The sequence below is a fragment of the Typha angustifolia genome, chromosome 9 (genome assembly GCF_048772165.1).
Source record: "Typha angustifolia cultivar Huaian chromosome 9, ASM4877216v1, whole genome shotgun sequence".
NCBI classification, from domain to species: Eukaryota; Viridiplantae; Streptophyta; class Magnoliopsida; order Poales; family Typhaceae; genus Typha; species Typha angustifolia.
Window position 1 is genome coordinate 216328 of NC_133247.1, and position 22457 is coordinate 238784.

The 22457-nt window shown below is 36.7% G+C and overlaps 2 protein-coding genes across 4 annotated transcripts; both read right to left on the bottom strand.

Annotated features, from left to right (window-relative positions):
- Positions 1 to 579: 579 nt before the first annotated feature.
- Positions 580 to 10890, bottom strand: LOC140767407 (origin of replication complex subunit 3). The gene is made up of 17 exons (XM_073107301.1): positions 10750 to 10890; positions 10464 to 10676; positions 10202 to 10376; positions 9938 to 10107; positions 9706 to 9836; positions 8978 to 9251; positions 8818 to 8892; positions 8351 to 8427; positions 8170 to 8260; positions 6844 to 7035; positions 6324 to 6398; positions 4878 to 4966; positions 4350 to 4430; positions 3774 to 3849; positions 2628 to 2755; positions 1777 to 1944; positions 580 to 954 (listed from the first exon to the last, which is right to left on the bottom strand). The coding sequence occupies exons 1-17, from the start codon at positions 10810 to 10812 to the stop codon at positions 849 to 851; spliced, it is 2184 nt and encodes a 727-aa protein (XP_072963402.1). The 5' UTR covers positions 10813 to 10890; the 3' UTR covers positions 580 to 848.
- Positions 10891 to 11638: 748 nt separating this feature from the next.
- Positions 11639 to 22074, bottom strand: LOC140766613 (protein ENHANCED DISEASE RESISTANCE 2-like). 3 transcript variants are annotated; one of them, XR_012105474.1, is made up of 22 exons: positions 21249 to 22074; positions 21051 to 21125; positions 19609 to 19662; positions 19065 to 19130; positions 18589 to 18692; positions 18072 to 18136; positions 17869 to 17985; positions 17658 to 17698; positions 17464 to 17564; positions 17281 to 17376; positions 16382 to 16446; positions 16235 to 16306; positions 15975 to 16130; positions 15314 to 15549; positions 15198 to 15237; positions 14967 to 15121; positions 14756 to 14857; positions 13379 to 13423; positions 12809 to 12949; positions 12532 to 12627; positions 12293 to 12366; positions 11639 to 12198 (listed from the first exon to the last, which is right to left on the bottom strand). XR_012105474.1 is itself a non-coding variant. In XM_073106079.1 (22 exons), exons 1-22 carry the CDS (start codon positions 21384 to 21386, stop codon positions 12085 to 12087), a joined length of 2181 nt encoding a protein of 726 aa, XP_072962180.1. In that variant the 5' UTR covers positions 21387 to 22063; the 3' UTR covers positions 11639 to 12084. The 3 variants fall into 3 exon arrangements, 2 of the variants coding, with proteins under 2 accessions (XP_072962180.1, XP_072962181.1); XM_073106079.1 differs by having other exon boundaries at positions 12293 to 12394; positions 21249 to 22063; XM_073106080.1 differs by having other exon boundaries at positions 12293 to 12394; positions 21051 to 21139; positions 21249 to 21384.
- Positions 22075 to 22457: the final 383 nt, after the last annotated feature.

Below are 22457 nucleotides of genomic sequence, written 5' to 3' on the forward strand. Positions count from 1 at the left end.
CTTTGCCTTCTTTTTATTATTCTGTCAAAAAGCTGTGAACGTATTGGTATGAAAATTCAATAATGTAATCAGAGTTCATTTTTACGTAATCGAAGTCGCATCAAGTCCCAGACGTACATAAATTTGGTCGTGCATTGAAACCATGATACTTTTACGAAAGAACCAAATAACGATGAGAACGATGGATGAGCCTTGCTTTGATAGCTAGGAGGATTATGACAGAATCTTAGAACGGAACGATTGGGTAATAAAGATTTGATAACAAGTAGTTACCTCTGTGGCGATCTTGGATGAGTAACATTACGAATGGACATCCATCAATCATATTCATTAGCCCATCACAAACAAAGGTTAGTCACCAATCGTCTATTGGATAAAGATATGACGAATTCTATCTGATGATTGTTAAATGCAGAATATTAACAAGCAGAATAGTATTGATGAATGGGGATGGATATAGATGAGAAACACATCAATGGTGTTAGACATCAAGGACTGTTAGAGTTAAACATTAAGAAACATATGGGATGGATACATCATACATAGGAGGCAAGAGAATGGCTTTGCGTATTCTTGTCTCTGTTCATTGTTTGTATTGAAAGAGTAAAGAAATTAATAAGAAAAATTTCCCTTCTTGATTTGCATTACATTAGTTGGTACACTCCGAAACATATTTTGGAAATTATCAAGCATTTGCGATCAGAAGCACTCTTTAAAAAAAATTTAATTAAAAATCTATAATAAAAACACTGGAGGCAATTACAACTCGGAGGAGGAACACCAATACCTGATCTTCAGAATTGAATAATTAACTTAATATCAAGCATACGTTACCAAAATTTAACGGCCTAAAGACCAAATGCAACTCTCTGCACAAAGTCTGGTCTTCTCTTGCTTGGCATTCGAAGAAGCCCACTGATCTGAAGCTCTGTAACAGCCTTACAAAATCTTGCTCTGAAAAACCTCATGTTAAGGATCAGTGGTATATGATCTTTGCCAACTAAAATTGACGGTATGAAAACCAAATTCAAACAAGTAGCTTCCAAAATTAAGGTCTCCACCCCAACACAAGAAAGGGGCTGGACACTTCAAAACTGTCTAAAATAGAGTAACAAGTGCATAAAAAACGTCAACAGAAATATTAAGCTGTCACATGTGGGTAGGATGCTTCTTACACGGCCCTGTGATCACTGACAAAAGGCAACAACAATGACATTAACCATTCAAGATGGATCTCACTTTCTACCTTCTATTGCGGATGGAAGCAATGAGACTTTCCATTGTAAAGCATCACAAACTTATTTCTGATCTATACACGGTAAAGTTATAACAGATGTATTCCTAGTGCTGCAACTAAGAGTCCTAGGACCTATTTTTCTTCTATCTCACGTTTTATCATTTATATTTTTCTATTAGGGTGAAATAACAGAACCTCTGTATGACGAAATAGATCGAGAACTCTAGCAAGTACATGAAGTTATAAAATGACAAATTAAGATGTCCCAAAGTTGGATAAGGTGCATGCAGTGTCACGTCAACTCCTGAAAGAATTGTTGCAGAATGACAAGTATTACTCTTTAAAAAAAAAAGGCAAACTCCTAATCACCAAAGTTTTAGAAGTACTAACAGCTGATAACCACATGATTTTCTAGGTAGAAATGGCTAATCTAAATTAAATCAGACTTCAGCCTTTGCAGATGAACTACTTTCCAGTTTCCATATTCTACACCATGCAAATGTCATGCTTTACTAATAACAGAAAAACACGAAGGATACTGTATTACAGCTTCACTCTCTAAAGATGTGCTTTTTGATTTTTTGGATGCTGGAGAATGGTGCAATTTCCTTTTGGCTTTTGAACTAGCATTAGTGATGGTTGACTTGAAAGATTGGTACCAATCATGAAGATTAATTACATCACCATATTCTTGTGCCAGATTGTACCTGAAAAAAGAATCGCATTTTCCACATCTGTAAATAATAGGTATTATATGCCAATTGAAGAATGTGTGAGCAAGTGTTTTTGTACGCATGCATGACAGGTTAGAAATTGGACTGCTCCACAAAGCTTAATCAGTCTAAAAATGATCAGAGCATAAAAAATCATCACCAGAGTAACATAACCAAAATGAGATCCACCTCTACCTCACTTTATAATTCTGTTAGTAGGGAGATTTGCAAATAGGCTATCTGAAATAGCACCCTGCATTTAAGCGATTATACATTTTGAACCATCTTTTCCATAAGATGAGCAAAAATACCATGTTGTGTTAAGTTTAACATAGTTGGGAATAATGATATAATAAAAAGAAATATTCCTTTGCTAAATTCTAAGTTTAGTTGCCTTACACCAGGACTATGATTAAGTTCTAAACCTCTATAACTAATGTCAGAGTGTTTTTTTGCTCAGTTTATGAAAATGTAAAATATGACTTGTAATGGTGATAAATTGAAAGATTCTAAGCACAAATTTGATTAAATGTAGGATTTTCTGTACAAATTTCACTTATAAGTATCACTTATCTCTTTCAGTGACTAGAAAATTTACTGTAACATTGAAGAGCTATATGTATGGATTAAATATGATGCACAGGTTTTGCCTTTAAAAAAAATATAATACTACTTACATAATTGAAGTGTCATGCATAGATGGAGAGACAGTGTTTCCATCCCTAGTGCAGCAACAGCATTGAAGATAGTTTTCAGACTTCAGGAGATCAAGCTGAATTGTCCTTCTTGGATCTCCAATTAATGCCTATACAAGAAAATAGCACTATCATATTACAGCAATATAACCCTACTTGTAACTAAACTTTCAAGAAATCAAAAAGTTTCAGCGAACTTCTCGTTGAAGTACAACTTCAACAAGCACCCAAAAGAAACAAAAACTGCAGGTCAAGTATAGATATAGTGCCTTTCATGAGTACTTAACAACCTAGAACTAATAACAAGATGAGATAAGTGGGAAAATATGACAAATACAGAGAGAGAGAGAGAGAGAGAGAGAGAGAGAGGGAAAGAGATGAGAGGCCTACGAGATTGTTAGCTAGTCAAGAACTCAGGAACCAAACAATTGATTTGTTCATAAAAATTTTTGTCCATCCAATTTTTGTCAGACATTGATAGAACTTGTGTCCATCCAATTTTTGTCAGAAATTGTTGTCTGAAGCATGTCATCACCGATAAGGCTAAAGCAATATCAGCTGCCCTATGTGTGAGTTTCATAAGGTGGTTTGATCATATTATAGAAGATTTAATCACAAGCAAGAGAGCTTTCCTTTTCTCTTCTTTTTTTTTATCAGTTAGCACTTTTCAGCCTCCACTTCTCAAGATTGAGCATCCTCGTTTTTTTATTAACTAAATCATGAGAATTAATTCATCTTACAAAATAAAGTATTGTATTCCTATGATTAAGTTAAATATGTTGCTCCAATATATATTAAATTCCGTCTTCCACCCCACATTTTCTAATAACAAACAGAAACCAGTCCATCTTACATGATTCCTCGTTCAGAGATTTACATTGACCAATAAATCCTTTAGCCCAACTTATTTCAGATCGGCTACATGGATTTTATTTCCTCAATTCATCTCTATTAAGCGCATGGGCACATATCAAAAAAGTGCTATCATTACAATTTTAGTTTCTGAGAGATATAGGCGAAAGCAAAGTTTACTTGTTGCAAACGAAGATAAATGACAAATCAATTTACAAAGTTCTAGCTTGTAACAAAAATTGCAAATATTAATCCAAAAAGAATGAAAAAATTTACCAATTGTAGAATGTCAACATGTCTGAAGCAGATAATCTCATGGAGAGGTATACACTCAATAGGGGTCAAAAATTTCCTGTTACAAGATAAACTCATTATGCAATAAAAACCACTATTGACAAAAAGTATTATGAAGTAAATATTTCTATATAGTTGAAAAATAACTGAGAACTCCCTTGTTATTAATAAGGTGGCACCCAAAACTAACAGAAGATCAATTTACTTCTACCAAATTTTAGCTTATTAAATCCTCTATTTAGCTTAGGTTCATAAGTTTTGAGCATAACTTGGTGTGATCATAAACCTTTCCCTTTCCGTCCAAAAGGTCATGAGTTCAAATCATGAAACAACATCTTCAGAATGAGACAGTGTATTGGGAAAAATTGACACTAAGGCTTAAGAAACCAACAAGGGAATCTCTTTGACGGGAAAAAAAAGAGAAGCAAACCAAATAGAGGATGCAGTATAATAAATGCTTCTTAAATGTTATGTATATGGAGTTCGGAGTATTGAAGTTATGTTTGCACAGAGTTTCAAAATCAAGCGGCACTATTCCATACCGAGGGACAACCCTACCTTACCATGCCATCCAACAGTATTGCAGCTTTATCATTCAATGACAGTGTTCCCTTTCTTCCAACCAGGGATGTGGACCTCCTGTCACATGAATACATGCGAGATGTCAGCAAATAAGATATTTGTACAATATAATCAATTACAAAAACTATCAATTGCCATGCTTCTTAAATGTTTGATAATCTTTATTGTTAACAAGTATGAGATATAGATCAACAAAAAATGGAAAGGTGCTAGACATTCATGTCCGGGCAGGTTGAGAACTTCCTAAGCAGGTTAGGAACAAGAAGAAGACGCCCAGCACTTAAAATATGCAGACCGGTGTATTTGATATACATCTGCTCTTTATAAAGATTGAGGCATTAAAATATCTGAACTAAACCAGGTATCACAAATTCACTAATCATCTCTCCGGGCCAGCTACTTTAATCATAAGAATCCTCGTCCTTCCCACCAGCTACTTTACCATGCTAGAGCCTTTTAAATATTTCAAGCGCAACAGTGAATATCTTGAAGGTAGATACTCACTTATGGACATCTTTCCACCTTTCCTTAAATATCTGGCCATCATCAGCACTTGCTATGATCGATTGGAGCTCTTTAACTTTGTCATGAATCTATGAAAACAATAAAATCCAGTTAATGTGTGACAAATTCCAGTCAGTCACAATATAATAACATTCATATCTTCTTTTTAAAGTATTCAACTTCTAATCTAGAGCTAGTTGCGACAAAACAAAAATTTCCAAGGGATAGTCCAACAACCGTCCAACTTAATCTTACTCCCTTTGCACAAAAAAAAGAAGAAAAAAAAAGTCAAATCTGAAACCATTTTGATGGATGGATTTTGTGCTACTCTCTGCCTCCAACACAGTATCGAGACATGACCATCAATCCATGATGATTTTGTTAGGCTTGGTAGAGTTTGAAAGAGAACTTGACAGGCTCCGTAGGTAACATATGGTAATGGTAAGATCAGGACTGCAATCGTCCAAACCTAGGTTGCACGTCAATCATGAAACTCTGATTGTGGCTAGTAAGCTTGTGAAGCAATCCATATTGATCATAGGAAAATACTATTTCATGGTTGCTAAGAGCTCAAGGAAAAAAGAAAGAAAAAAAAAATCCCCCAATTTTAAGACCAATGGACAACAGTAACTGATTTCTTAAGTCAACTTTGTTCTTCATTTTAAGTTGCTCATTATACAAATGAAACAACTGTTGCTTAGCAAAATAAACAACTTAGATGAGTGCAAGTTAAAGATATTCAAGATGGAAACATGGAAAGTAAACCACTATTGTTTATTCCATAACATATTGCCAGTCCCATCCGAATTCTTCTTAACATTATATTGACAAGTACATTTAAAGCTTCATCACAAGATAATTGAGGAACAGTTGTTGCACCTAAGTTACATAAAAATAATAAAATATCTAAGTTTAGTCAAATTTAATTGCTACAATTTTCTCATTTAATAGATTCCTTTGTTTCTTTATAAATCTTTTTGCACAACGAGATCCAAAAATATTTTTTAAAAAGAGAAATCCCTCCAAAAAAAGTTCATCGAATAAGCCACCACTATATCTGAATGACTGGGTGAGTTAAATCTTACCAACCCATGACGGGGGCCATGGATTTAATTCATCCAATGAGTATTAGGGCTATAATTTGGTAAATTAACCATCGAATATTATATGTGCATGGTTTGAGCTTGTTATAGCCAGTTTCTTAGAAGGGTTTGCTAAGTTGTCGAATTTCTATATCGAAAAGGACTAGCACTTTCAAGTAACCTATAGCCTAAGGGCTCATGATCAATTAAAGAAAAAATCCATTCCGTTATACACCATATTTTAGCAAGAAGTGATAACAAAAGACTTTGATAAGAATTTCAAATTCAACATATTTGGACAAGAGATGACCATTAAATCAACTGAGAAATGTCATATACAAAAGACTATAAGATATAAGAATACCTCATCTAATTCCTTCGTATGTATACTCCATATGTCAAGCACATGAGAAAGTAATGCCATCGGCAATTCTCTAACCTAAAAGAAGAAATTACAGAAGCATTAATTGAAATTAGAAAATAAGAAATAAATTAAGCATTACACTTCCACTCCAGTGGTAAATTAAAAAACAATTAAAGCAATTACATATATTTAAAAACAAAAGACAAGTGGAAAACTGACACAGCAGAAAAGAACTAGTATTATGTCAAAGTAAGACAGAAAGTTGTGCAATGCTATTCTTATTTTAATTTGCCTTCTGCAAAAGAGCAACTAAACGTATGTGAATAAAAATCTAAATTACTTATATTCTTTTTTTAAGTCAGGTAGCTATATAGCCATTCCTTTCCTGCAATAAATTTTCCACATTAGAAATGTATTGCCACTGAAATTGTTACACTAGATAATAATCAACTCAGAATAAATTGCCAAGAAAATTTGTGCATAATAGAGAAAGATATCTCTAGGATATTACATACCTTACCTTATGTATTGCTTGAGCTATAAATCCTTCTTTCCAAGAACCCAACCTTCCTCTGATGAGATTGTCACCAAGCATAGAAGATATCTGTAAGTTGTGATCTGAAGCCCTCAGACTGTAAAGATCTGGATCAATGGCTTCACAAAAGATGTCTAGTAGTTGAATTTTGGTATGTTTTCCAGCCTCATATAAGCACTGCAGAGGTTATAGTACAAAAGTTTTCAGAAAAAAAAGGAGAGAGAAAAGAAGACAAGACAAGATCAGTTCTCCAATATTGGTGAGTCTTGAAATTGTAGAGTCACTGAAACACAATAGAACAATAGAAAGAAAGACGAAAGGAAATGAATTAAGTCACAGGACACAAGGCAAACAGAAAGGCATATGAAGTATAAATTCAAAGACACTGAGTAGATCCACTGCACAGTGGAGTAACTGTACGTATGCCGAACTACAATGACATTTAATAACCAAAAAAAAAAACACTTAATCCTGAATATTCATCTCATAGGTAGATTCATTTCAGCTAAAACCAATCAATTTTTTGAAGGACCTAGATTCAATGTGGTCCTAATAATTTTGGTCTACGTCAGCCTCTTTAGCAGAAATCAAGCCCAAAAAATCCAAAACCATTAAATACATCACTGGGAAAAGGTTGAGTTTCAAATTCGTGTCTTCCTTCCCCTTCCCCATCCCAATTCCAGATTGGCTTGACCAAGATCATAAGTAATCCAATGGTAGCAACACTCGGTATGCCATTTTCTTACTCTTCTTCTGTTCATTTTCACTTTCTAAACAAGTTGCCAGCAATCATGACTTGTCAACTATGGCAGAGACCATTGCAACTAGCTACCAGTACTTTTTTTCATTACTTGCTTCTGATCTTACCTTTAATTTTCTAAAACGGTAGGTACTTTCCCTAGTAAAATTGTACTGAAATCGAAATTGTCTAACCTAACTGAAAATGCTGAAATGATAGTTTTTGGCAGGGACAAACCAAATGAAAACCAAGAATTCAAATCTTGGTTTACCTGCATATCAAACATTACAAAATCTTAAGCCAAGTTTCAAATAGTCTCAAGAGTATCATCATGTATCATGCAACATATGTTCAGAATGCTACAGAACGTATTTGAAACAACTAACCACAGAACGTAAATAGATGACCATGGAATCAACTCAATGGAAGAGCCACAATCAAGCAAAAGCTCCTAAAAATTAAAGTTGAAAGGAATGTGCCTGTTAACTATAGAAAGTTGGACGAGCACCATGTGGTGCACTTATCATTGTTTTAACCTCATTTGAATGGTCAGATTGCACTAGAGAGCCTACCATGACAACAGAGCTCCAAATCTTCTGCAACCTCCTGAGCTCAAATAACCCTTCTAAGATACTATCACCGACGACTTGGAAAGCCTTTTCCCTGATTAGATGATTAAACATTGTTGCAATATAAATGACATCTGGGTGACAACTGTAACAAAGCAAGTAAAAATATGCTCTGGAAAATTACCGTTTACAAGAGGGAAGATTAAAAGCGTCTACACGTGCATGCTTAGCTAATGTATCAAATTTGTCATGGCAAGGGATCTGCATGCAGAGTAATAAATCTGTAAGGATGAGAAAACCAACAGTAGGGTTCCACAAGAATTAGAAGGAAACAAAAACCAATAAAGCATGGCAAGAAATCCAACTGTGGTTAGCCACTAGAAGATTATGACACAGATATACTTCTTTCAAGCAATACAGTAACCGGATGGATATATAAAAGTGATAAATCCAAAGAGTATTTCTAACAATTCCAGAAATATTCATATTACTATTAGTATAATCTCACCTTTTACAAATCAGTATGTATATCTCTATTAATATTGCAACATGGCATACATCATAAAAGAATATCATTTAAAGAGGATTATAAGGGAACAGAATCAAGATATAACAAAGGTTGACATAGTTTTACTTGGAGAGAAGAATAACCTCAAAATTCTCATCAAGTATTCCCAAGGATAAAAAGCTCAGAGGCTCCAAAGAGAAGTGTTTTGTGCATGCAAGCTGCCAAAAGAAAAGGAGAATCTCTTTGTACTTGCAAATGGCAATGCCCAAAATTAGGGAACTAACAGTATATAACATTACTGACCTTTAAAGCACGAATAAAAGAAGTTATTGTCCCATCATGTCTAAGGAAATAGTTTCTAAGAAATACTGCAACTTTGTGACTGATGCTGAAGCCAGAGCATGGTTTTACAAGAACAGCCTCAACTAGTGCATTCATTCTCTCTGAGGAAGATCCTAGTGTGAGCTTACAGGGCTGCAAATGTTGCAGAGCATCTGAAGGAAGAAGTTTTCTTGGGGCATCGGCAGTTGTTGCAACTCCCATTATAAGGAAGATTGGAATCTTAATCACCCATTCACTGGACAAAGCAAACATATTAAGAAGCCAGAGGATAAAAGGAGATAAGTATTGACAATTATTGCTCAGTTAGTTGGATCTTATTGTACTTAAGACATGCAAGGAATCATTCAGAACTTATTTGTCCTCCTCCTATTGCACAAATAAATATATTAATTTCCAAGGATCAGCAGCAGTAGGATTGTGAGAAAGTCTTTTAAAGATTTCAATATCTGGTAACATTGAACAAACAGAAGCTGAACTTTTGGAACTTTCTTGCCTCACCAAAATGCCCTTACAAATATCAGGTGACCAGAACTATTGGACAACAGATTGTTATAGGCAATAATGGGTAATATAAGATAAATATGTAAGTTTTAATATATATATATATATATCACATGACATAATATATCTGACTGTATACTCTATGTTTGACCAAGAACTAGAGATCCATCAGGGAGAGGTAGCCACACCTTAGCATTGTGATGAATTCGCTCAGGACTACACCATTGCATCGCTCCATGTCATCAAGTATGACAATGATGGGATTATCATAGTTCTCTGGTTCACAGTACCAAGAGGCTAGTACAGCTATATCAGCAACCTTTTCAGATTAAATAAACAAGAAAAGAACCACTGACGTGAGAAAATAGAGAATTATACTTTTGGACTCAACTTGGAAATAATAAAATCATGATAACTCACATCTGGAGCCTCCGCGGCTAGTTGCCTCATCAAGCTTCTAAGACAGACAGCCATCCCATGCTTAACCGAGAAGTCCAAAGCAGAGAGATTGGCCACATGGCATCCACTAGATTTCAGATGTCTGCCGAGTTCTTGAAATGTCAAAAGATCATCAACAAACTCCGCATTCTCTAGACAAATTGATGTTATTAGTAACCACAAGCGGGAATCTTTTTTTTTTTTTTTTTTTTTTTTATGCTATTAGAAACACCATTGAGGACTTACTAGTCAAAATGAATGCCGTAGGAATCTTTCTGGATATTATATCCGCTACCAAAGGATAAGGCCGTTGGATCTCAGCGACACTTGCTTTGCCGCTGCATTTGATGGTTGAGAATGATTCTTTAACCCATTGCAGCACTTCATTGAAAAGATTAAGGTTGATCTGTCTCAAAACCTCCTGATCGAGGAACGGTGGCATGACCGAATCAAGAAAAGAAAATATCACGATGAAAATTGAGATAAAGATGTAAGTAAAGGAGAAGACCTCGATAGTGGTTTCGATCCTGGACCAGGTTCGATCGAATGCTTGAAGAAGAAGCCGCTCGTGAATGATGGAGTCATCGGAGGAGACTTGCTCGGACTTCTCCTCCAATTTGGGGGACAATGAGGTCAGGTCGATCTTTCTTCTTGTTCTTCCAGATCCGGAGACGATCTTCTCGGATTTCCGACGCAAGGATTTATGCAGAACGAAGAATGGCTACAATAAGAGAGGAGAAGAATTAAGCAAAGAAGAGACGAGCGACGCGTGAGAAGGAAAGAGATAGGAAAACCTGGAGATTGTTGTCAGCGACAGGAGAAGCGGAGGGGTCTGATGAGGTCGGAGATGGCGGCATGGTGGTTCCAACTTTCAACAACAAAGGGCTTAACTATCATCACAACCCTATACATATTAAGAAGGGGGTATCTTTTTGGCGGGAAACTCTTGCCGAGTTGATACATCGTTTGGTGGTGCCTTTAATAATAAAAATATCTGCAAATTATTAATTTTTATAGAAACATCCCGTTTTTAAGTTATTTGTAATTTAACGTTGTTATATTTTTATAACTCCTTTACATCCCGAGTTAACTTTAAAAAATAAAAGTTAAGCTATAATAAAATGGTATTTGAATAGGAACATTTCGTTTCCAATTTAACACTGAGAATTTTTGTCAGGGGTGTTTTGTAAATTTGATTAGTGATGGGTAGCTTAAAAAGTGGATCAAGCATATCTTGTAACTTCATTGTCTGAGTTGCAAACTATAGTATCTGATCAAGAGTAGTTAATGAATGAAGCGTATATTATAACTTAATGGGAATTAAGTAAAATATAGTTTAGGATTGAAGGTAGTTCGATTGACAGTAAAGACTGAATCGTGTATATGAACTTATAGACAAAAGTCATGGTTGGATTATAAATATTTATATAAGACAGGTGTTAATTACGAAATCACTAAAAGGGTGTCCTTTAAAAAATTCCCCAAGTAAAAGAGTCGTAAAAGGAAAAGCTTCAATCACAACGTCCTATCATATGCTTGAACTCAGCTTGTTAATAAGCTTCTACACGATCAGCGAGCTGAGTTTAAGAACGAAGCACCTTGCATTGATGGTTATTTTGCAATGATACCTTCACAGATGACAACCAACAAAATGCAAGTACAAGCATTACTGCTTGAACATAGTAGAAAAAGCCAAACAAAGTCTTTCATTAATCAGCTGACTGCTGTGAGCAAGAGAAGTTTTGCAGTTACCTTTCAAGGAACTAATATTTAGTTCCTGCTCACGAATGACTCATGAGTCATGATTGGCTGCCAAAAATTGGAAAATAACATATCAGGAAAGATAAAATGAGGCACACTTTATACAGCCTATAATTTCAACAATTTTCCCACAGAATAGAATTACTCCAACAAAAGTACCAATGGTTGCCTCCCTACTCCTTTCAGAATGTACAAAGAGAAGGCTTGCATGGCTAGATTTGCTGTAGTTTGTGAATGAAGCATTCAGCATCCAGCAGATATCCGCCATATCCTCATGATCAAATAGAGCACATGCACCTCCTCCACCAACAATGGTCGAGAAAAGAATTTCGAATATAGCAGAAATAGATATCCGTTAGCCAAAGCTGTCAAATGGATGGAGGATTATCCTCTAGCACTGGAACTATCGCATTTGACAGCTCAACATGTGAGACACGAACAGCACCAATAAGCCTTTCAGGAAGCTCGTCAAAAGTGTTGGCCTGTGTATACAACATGATTCTTATATCAGATGGAATATGCCAAAGAAAATATTTGCCATCATCACTCGGATTTAAAACAAGGGAAAGTAAGTACCTGTACAAGGAAAGCCATGTCAACAACCAGTGTTGTAATCACACCACACACGAGTCCTAAAACACCATTAGCCACTGTAGAAGAACCAATATCAACATCTATCTGCACAAAGTATTGACCATAAGATATAGCATATATAGATCCAAAACTGGCAACCACAAATCCAAGTGTATCAATGTCTAGTCAATGAACTATATATGTGAGATAACATAAGTAGATGCCAGCTAGATAATTCTTACTTCCAAGTAATTTGGCCCACGGATGTATGTACAGTCAACTGCTTTGCCTAACAAACAAGGGGTGCTTCCAACACTCTGGCGCACAATCCAGGAGCCCTGCATCAGCTCATTAGAGTTAGGAAATTGGCAAAGGACTTTGATACCACCTATTGTTCATACTACATAAGTGCAACATAAACCCCTATAACAAACCAAAAAAAAAACATATAAATTGCATGCTTACTCTTTAGCCTAAATGAAAAAGTACAACTATTATTTTTAAGAAGAGGATGAGGACCTTCGGGACAGATGGGATTAGCTTGAACCTACTGTTGCGGAATTCATCGTCACCATCAACAAAACGCTGCAATAATGATCCAGGTACCAGCTTCTTTGAAACAAAATAGAACACCATACTATAGTTGGTTGAGCCTGGAACCTGCAAAATCAACTGGTCACTATTCCGTGTAGGATCCCAAGTATACAATAAAATAATGAAAGATGTGATCCATGTGCAAACTGTTTGCCTCTACAACTGTCAAAAAAATAACAAATTGTATAGTGATTTGCCCAAGGCAAGAGATAAGACAAGATAGAGTCATCACAGAATGCAAGATTTCTTAAGGATGTCCACTTTATAGGTACTTCAAGGCTTAACGTTGTTATGAACGCCAAATGTAATTCAGGTGAGAGCATGAAGCAAAAGATCAATATTGATTGGTGAATAGATACGAAAGACCTGGAAAGAAACTGCTAATGAGTATCGTAAGGCAGGACATATGTTTCAATGGGTTTGATTATGAAGCATAAGATATCTCATATCCATAGTGAAATAAAATCAGTTAAGTTCAAATGGGCAAAAACTTACTTGAACATTTATCACCAACGAAAATAGACCCCTCTCAGAAGCAAGCTACATCAGCAGAAAAAGCTTCTTTATATAAAACTCCTCAAGTTACAAATCAGTAGTTTCAGAAAAAAAACAAACTTTACGCTGCAAGATAAAAGAGGAAGGAACAAATACAATAAAGAGTACAAGCAATAATTTCATGATTGAAGGTCTAGAAGATCATGTGATGGTTCGATATCTGGATGAAGAAAATGTAAGAAATAAATGTGGAGTCATATCCACCTACAGTACCTAATGTAACATCTGTATCTGAGTCCACCTAGTATTAATTAATAATATATAGGATGAACAATTAATAGTTAAATTTTAACAGCCTACTTAATTCCACATATTGTTTATACTGTAATAAGAACTTCATGGAAAAATATTATATGGCAAAAAAACAAGTAATATGATACAACACAGTTGCAAAAAGCATGCATGGCCTGCATGAAACGTGTTGTGGCACTTGCCGACCGTGCCGCAAGAGAGGAAGAGAAAAAGATGAGGAGACCACTTCCCTTTACCTTTCGCCGCTCATCGTCAACGCTCTTCACTGATCTCGCCGTCACCGCTCTTCCATAACTTATGTTTTTATCCAAACCCAATGACCCAACCCATCTGCCCTTTTTTCTCCTTGAGCTAGGGCTCCGACCCAAGCGAAACCTCCAACTCGGACGACAATGAGATCGACGAAGAGCAGGAAAGGCAAGATTGACAAAGTGCAAGGACGGCGAAGAGCGGTGACGACAAGGTCAATGGTAGGAGAGGTGCCGTGTAGCACCCCTCGTGCCATGTGTCGGCATGCCGCCAGCATGGTAAATGCCAACTAGCACGGGACACTCCAGTTGACACGACCATCGTTGATAAAAAGTATTTGTTTTTGAAAAAACTATCATATGGAAAAAATAAATGAAAACACCGATGCAACAATAGTTGGTAATAGTAGGGCCATAGGGGCTATCAAACTACCAAACTGAATCCTTCTCTTCAATAAGATCTATCTGCTACAATACAAGTTGCAATGCTTCTTCTTACTATTTCCTGCCACCTGAATGTTGGCACTTCTATAGAATCAATTTGGTATAAATGTGCATTATGTGGTCTCCTTTGTACATGTCAAGACCACCTCAATATATTCTCATAAAACTTATTCTCCAATGGTCTACCCCTAACTTGTTTCGGGATAGCCATTACTTAATCTAACTTTCCTACTAGCCCCAGGCATCCATCTCAACATCCTCATCTCAACTATAATCAACTTTCATATCTCTTTTTTCTAGTTGCCAACATTTGAAATATATAAACTGTAGGACAAGATTATAGAGAACTTATGGAGAAACTCATGCAACTTACTTGGACTGCACAACCTTTTCGCCTGGCTACATGATCCATTCTTTTCACATCCTTAAACCAATCAACAGCTACAAGCTCCATAAGATGCTTTCCTGCAGGAATCTGCAGTTGAAATATTAGCATCTATAAAAAGCAGGAAGCAAAGAATTTATAAGTATCTTACAAATTGGAAAAAGGAAAACTAGTTTCATTAAAGGGAAAATAAGGATACCTTGGTTTTATCATATATAAAATGTTTACTTCGGACTCTGAAGTTGTTCCCATCAGATATTCTCCAGCAATCCCGAGTATTTTCACGGTCATCCCGACGTAAATTGCCAGAAAAACCAGATAAATCAAGTTGATCTGATGGCTCCTCATCAAAACCTTCAATTGGTTTAGAATGAAACGATAAGATATCAACTTGATTCTAACAAAATCATAAAAGGAAGACAGACTTTACCAATCCGTTTAATATCCACCTCATGTTTGACCGAGTAGGCCTGCACAGATCACAATGTTTATCTCATTTATATCCAGAAATCAAGGATGATATACATGGGTAGAGCCAGAACCAACCTCCTGATCAGGTTCTGGTAGTTGATAATCCTCATCCTCATCAGAATCTTCATCCATCAAGGCAGAATTTCTGCTAGCAGCATGCATCTGATCCAGCGAAAGGCCAGAGTGTGCTGAATTTTCTTGTGATTTCTTTTCCTTTTTAGAAGAAACAGAATTTGTATTCATATTGACCATCACTGGGATCCTGGGAAGAGTGTGGGTTTCATCCGTTTGAGAAAACCATTCACGCAGCCCTATTCAAAGTTGGCATAATAAAAAAAAACGAACTGCCGTGAAACAAAATGTTAAAGTACAATACTCAAAGGAAAAGAATTTTTTTAAAAAAAAATTGAATCATGCTGCGTTCTGGAAGTAAACCTGTACAGTTTCATTTGCATTATTATCCAGGCCTACATGTGAACTGGACATTTTTTTCTACCTTTTTCAAATTGTAGGCACTATAAGAAAAATGTAGCAATCTACCTTGACGATCTCAACTTCATCACAAATAATGAGACACTTTTACTTGCTGCCTCTAAATGCTTAAGAACTGGAACTCAGAAATATATAACCATTTGTCCAAACAAATAACCTAGTAGTAGCAAAACATGCGTTACAAAGTAACTTTTGATGTACTGATTGACAAGCAATATTAAACTTCAACCAGAAGAGCAAATACCAGCTACACTGTTCAGCATGTGAAGCAAACAATGTTGTTGAAATGATGGTAAATAACCAACACCCCATCCTTTCAGATCAATTTGCATAAGATGCTGAACCTGTGTTCGAGGTCTCCCATTTCGAGATTTTAGGGGAGAAATGTTGAACCCTCCACCTAAAAGAAACATTGCAAAGCATGTAAAGCATGACAACACACTTTCAATTACAATTTCAAAAGTATACTTCACGATAAGCCTTAGAGTAGTTAACGAGAAGTACTCTCAATATGGGCTCTCACAAATCCTGGCAGTGGACCACAGCTTGGATGATCCCTAGACTGAAAAAGCACAACTGCACAATGACAACCAGCATAGACATTCATTAGAAAATGATGGAATCAGAATATAAAGAAACGTAAATACACACCATAACTTCCATCGTCATTACGTCGCCAGTATCGCACATAACAAAGATCACGTGGCCAGACAAACCTGAATAGAAAAATATGTATTGGGGAGCAAAAGTAAGGTCAACATACTTCCAAATGTCAGGCATATAACTGTATGAAGCAGAGTTTATTTTTTAAGTGCAGTATGGACTACAACCCAGAAGAGCCCATGAGGACAGAACATATATTCCCAGGAGAGTATGTTGAAGGATGTGCTGATGTGCATGGTTGAGGGCTTAGAGGCTTAAAGTGATATAAATTACTACTATGAATTATTAATGTGAAAAAAGATTAAGGAAGCACACCATTTCTTTGTTATCTTTTCCTTTTACTTACAGAGACATTCTACTTCCGCGATCCTTTTCAAGATTTCTTTTACTTACATTTGCCAAGACCAATTCCTTCGCTTATCCTTCAATATTTTAAGGTATCTTCCAAAGTACCGCTATCATTCCATTCAAGTTTTAAGCTGTTCTGTTCCTAAATGAGCACTGCTGACCCTCATTTTGTATTTTGAAGAGCTGAAATCTACTCAATTGAGACCAACTAATCACATGCATCCATGATGGACATAATCCTGACATTAAGCATTTAAAAGCCCTACATAAATGGATTCAATCATTAGTGACAGAAGCTGAGACAGAAATCTGTACTATATTATACTAGCCATCTCCTATGCTGGTGATCATCTCCTAAATCATATTATTTACATAGGTACATGTAAGACGACAAATGAACACAATTTCTGGCGATGTACCATGCCATCAAAATTTCCCAATAAATTCTGAGAGTATTTCCTGCAGCAAAAAGAATATCTAGCTGCAATTTTTTCCGCAAATCCATTTTCACCTTTTTCTTCTGTCAGAAAGAGCATTACCTTGGGTACCAATCCAATTGCAGTCTATGATATAGAATCGCAGTGTGTCCATCTACCTCCTCGACCATACTACCATACTGGAAGCTGCAATCCCACCTACAATAGCAAAGTGATGACAACTAAGAGAATCTATTGCTCAAGGGAAAAAAACAAAAGATAGATCTACAGAGCCAAGGGACTTACTCAAAACGTGTTGCATCCATGCTCATTATGAGCTCAAAAATTGCTTCACATGAGGCTTCTACTACGCCAACAGCCTTCATTGCCCTAGTGCAGCTCCTTGGCTATAAATAATACAATTTATATATATATGAGATTGAATAAAATCTTTAAAAAGAGTCATACAAACATAAGTTGGAACAAGCTTCCGAACTTACAAGGTAATCTACTTCCAGGAGCTCTTCAAAAATGCGAAGTCCTGCAATTTAAGTGTATAAAGGATCACATACAAACCCAAGCATGGCTTCAAACAATTAAACTATAAATGGCTACAATCCACCTAATGGAGGTTTTCAAATAGACAAATCGATTGATGGAAAAGTCTACTAAGAGGAATAAACGACAGAGATAACAGAGACGGGATCTTGCCATTCTGGCATCTCACTAGACGCCAATGTTTTCTAGAGAAAACTTGATCAGAGCTGCTTTGATTTGACAACCCTGAGTCAGTCTCCCTGGTCCAGTCATATACTGACTCAGGAGGACCTGCAAGTCAAAAAAGAGAATATCATGCTTATCTGGATATGCTAGTAAATGTGAGGCTAAAAGTGCCAGTGTCAATCCCTACAGACCATTTCCTATAGTAGTTCTCCGTAGTAATGCAGGCTGGTCCTCTGATTCTTCTTCATGACTACACCTGTCAAAACGTGATAAAAATATATAAGAACTATGATTTGGACATAGAAAAATATCTGAAATGAACAATAAGATGAATCTTTACAATCATTTTGTCAAAAAGCTCTCAAATTTTGAAAATTGTATACCATGAAAAAGGATCTATAACCTGGATTCCTACTTCGACATGTCTCGCTCCATGTCTCTTGTATAACACTATAACTAACACAAACTTGTTTAATAGTCCTTTAGTACATTGTTTTCAATCCTTTACCCCATTTTTTCTTTCAGATTCTGCAAGCAATGGTTACTTTTGCATTGCTATGGGTTGTTTTAGTGGAGCAGATGCAGACTTTTAAGTTTTAACTAGTTCTTTCCTGTCATTTGACCAAAAGACATGAAACGGTAAAACATTTTGTGCCAAGCCCAACCAAACTAGCACCACTAAGAGAACTGTGAAATTCTGAAACTTACTGACTTTCCCGATCAGAGGAAGAATCTTTCCTTCCATTATCTATACCAGATTTGTAGAGAAAAGAAGTGTAGGCCTTATTTCCATTAGCCATTACGGAATCTTGCTGCAACAATAAGCATAAAAGTGTTAAGTAAATCCACTATGATAATTATCCTTTTCCAAACAATAATAAACAAGTTTAGCTGAGGAATTGTGAACTTTAAAAAAATTACACCAAAATGAAATAGACAGTGGTATCAAGTATAACAGAACTTGATATACAAAAGGCAGCAAAAACAATTTCAAATCCCAACAATTCACTTTATTTACCTCTAAATATCTAGGTGTATTTATTACCTCGACATTTTTAACTACAAAGACCATACTTGGAAGAAAAATGCTTCAGATTAAATTCCATTGACTGTTGACATCTTGCTCAAATTCTTACAGATGTCTAAAGATGGTGATATACAAATTATAATTGCATATACTGAACCTGATCGATGACAAGCTCTATTTTCTCCTTCCAGATCAGGGCCTCTTGGATGTTGAATGCTGCCATCTAGTCAAAGAACACAAACAGGTAATTGAAAGAGTTTAAATAAGAAACTAACGCAAACACCTTATATAAAAGCAAGTCATAATCCATTATGAATAAAGGACCATACTGCAACAAAGTCTAGAAAGCATTCTAATTAGCAAACGAGGGAGATTGTAAATCCATTGTTGGTAACTGCAATCCAAATGTTAAAGGACTTAAAGCACCTACAAATTGAGAAAGTATACCCTCTAGTCTATTCAACTTTTCAAGCAAAACAAATGAAATTCTTAATATAAGAGAGAAGACAGGGAAATTGTATTTCTCATTCACAATCCAAGAAGTCACCAATGGAATAATAGTCGCCAGACTTCACAGATAGTTCAGCAAGTCTGACACAGAAAACTTTATATATTGCTTGACAAGCGAATTAAAAGAAAAGGCATTCCTCTCACTGTTTAAAATTAGGACAAAGAGCAAAATTAGAAATTAAAATGCACACCGTAATCCGATGATACTTCTCCTTTTTGTTGTAAACGCATAAGACATAAACCATCTGCAAAAGACATCGAGTAAGAAAGAGCATTTGCATCATAAGAAGCATGCTTCAAGGAATAACAGAAAATTCCTAGTACCAACAAAAAAAAAAAAAGATAGTTATAATAAACAAGCATCACAAAACAATACCCACCCCCCAACAGACAGACAGACACACTACCAATATCAAGTTCCCAGCATAAAAATGTCTCACTGCTCAAGAAAAAGAAAAGGTGACATCTGGTCTTCTGGACAGTAACAAATAGTCAACATCCAACTAAACAAGGAAGCTATTTATGACAAAGTTTCAGAAAATTTACGACATCATAGCTGCCATCTTTTCGTGGATCTTAATTTAAAGTTTCAACACATTTTTCTTTTGTGCTTGAAAAGAATCTAGGTCAAGCTTAATGATCTTTAATGAGCCAGAGATTGATTTCTTCACTGATATCTATGTTCAGCTTTTTTATTCCTAAATTCCACAAACAGGCCAGGTGCAAATCAAGTATGGATTACTTTATGACCCCATCCTATGCCTCTCAGGTTTAATTATTTTAAAGCAGGTTCAAAAATTATCTAATCAGAAAATAAAAAGAAGAATTCAAAGTGTCATCTGTCAGACCACAACTTTGAAGGGATTTCACCAGTTATCTCTATGAGCTTGCCTCGTATTTTCAGCAAAGATATGAAGAAGACACTTGTCTCATATTTTCAGAAAATATATGAAGAAGATGGAGAAACAACTGAGAACCTCCTCTTATGATTCCAGAAATCTAATATCATACCATCTGAAGTAGTAATAGACGTTCAATTCTTGAGAGTTGAATTTATTAGAAGCTACTCCTAAATGGAATCGGATCACATTCAAAGCTCAAGGTAGGTCTCAAGTAATTCTCCAAATATAGCCAATACTCAAGACAGATCCAGTATTAACCTCCTTCACATAATAGAATAAATTTTTAATCAAGTCAATAATTCTACTGCCACCAGCAATGGCTGTAGCTTGCATGGATGACCCATGTTGAATCAGACATCAACATGTTCCAGTGAAAGTACTATATGTAGCTTATCACAGCTTTTCAACTCAAAGATATGTAAATATCTGAGAGACAAGCTCAAAATAGTATCATTTAGATGATTATATAATACTGTCATTATAATTGTGCCAGGAAAACAAAAATATGCTGATGATTATCGACCTATCCAGCTATCTGCATGGAGAAACTTGGCTTAATGTATCATCATAATAAAATGCCCCACTCCACAGTACATCATCTCTATGGCACGACCAACATATTTTAGATATTAGACCAACCATTAGAATATTCCAGACTCCAGATAAGTGCTCTACTCTAAGATTTCTCAGCCGAATGACAACAATTCAGAACCAAAAGTACAAAATCTTACATGTCCGTGATGCATTTTAAGTCCCCTATCCTCCACTCTGCAGTTCCCATCGATAAGAAGGGTCTTGATCGGAACCTAAAACAAGAACTCTTAAGCGACTGAAAGTTAAATAATATGCAAAATAAATTTTAAATTTTAGGGTACTGTTACATAATTCAGCAGTAATCATTAAATAAGAGAAGTAGATCTCCATCTTACCACGTTATCTTGAGGTTTCCTCTTGTAATAGGCGAGAACCCTTGTCTCGAGAACAAAGTACCGCATATGTATGAAGGAACGCCCAATTTTCCTCCTCCCGTACCGCACCATCCATCCGTCGTACACCACCTTCGACATCTCTCCTTCAGGAATCCTCTAAAACCCTAGCCGATAGCAATACTTCCTCGAATTCTACCCAATAAGCGCTCAAATTGCTACAAATCGAACCGCGCTTGGATGGAAACCGGACGGAAGATGGCGAAGCAATCCAATAACCGGTAACGTCAGAATTTGCGACGAATCCAGGTACGGCGAACGCGAGATGGAACAATCCAGATCGGATCCGACGGCCTCCGATCGATCCGATCGGATCCGCCGGGTGAGGCGGAGATAACGGAAGGATCGCCGATCGATGAGAGGAAGAGATGAAGGCAGAGAGGCAGCTGCGAGAAAGGGGAGCGTGGGTTTTGAGGTGGGGACAAGGGAGAGAGGGGGAGGGGGGGAAGGAAAAGGCACCGAAATCTCTCACTCGCTTTCTTTCTTAGTTCTTTTTTTTTCTATTTTGCCCCCTTTCTTTTCTACTCTTTTTTCTCCTTTTCGTCTAGTTTTAAATGTTGGTGAGAATGAGGAGAAGATAGGTGACGGGGAGTGGCGGGAAGAAGGACAAGGCGAGCCACCGTCAGCAAAGATGTTTGAAAGAGAAGAGTGGGGGCGACGCCGATGCCGGACCTAACCTTGATGACGCCGCTGGATATCTTGATCTCTGAAGTTTGCACGATAGAAATGCCATCACGTGTCACATTATCTACTATTTTGCCCTTGCGTGTGCGGACGGATCGAAGTCGGGATCGGCGGCAGCCGGCACGGATCGACGCTTCGAGATGCGCGCGTGGGAGGAGGAGGATATCGAATCCATTGCATCTCAAAACTCTAAATACGATCCGTCCGGCGTAAGTATGGGTTTGGACGAGTTTGACCCTCCGGAAGGCTTGGGGGGGACCACGTGGAGGCCGCCCTCTAGTCTAAGTGGGCCCCACAATTATGTACCATAGCCCATTGGTCCATAGTGCGTGTGTGTGAATTGCGGTGAAGTGGGGTGGGGAGCGACTATGATAGATCGGGCGGGGTTGGAAGTTGGGAGCGAGCTGATCGTCTGCATCCGCGGTGCAGGAAACTCCTGCATTAATATGGACTCCGGAGTTCCTTTTT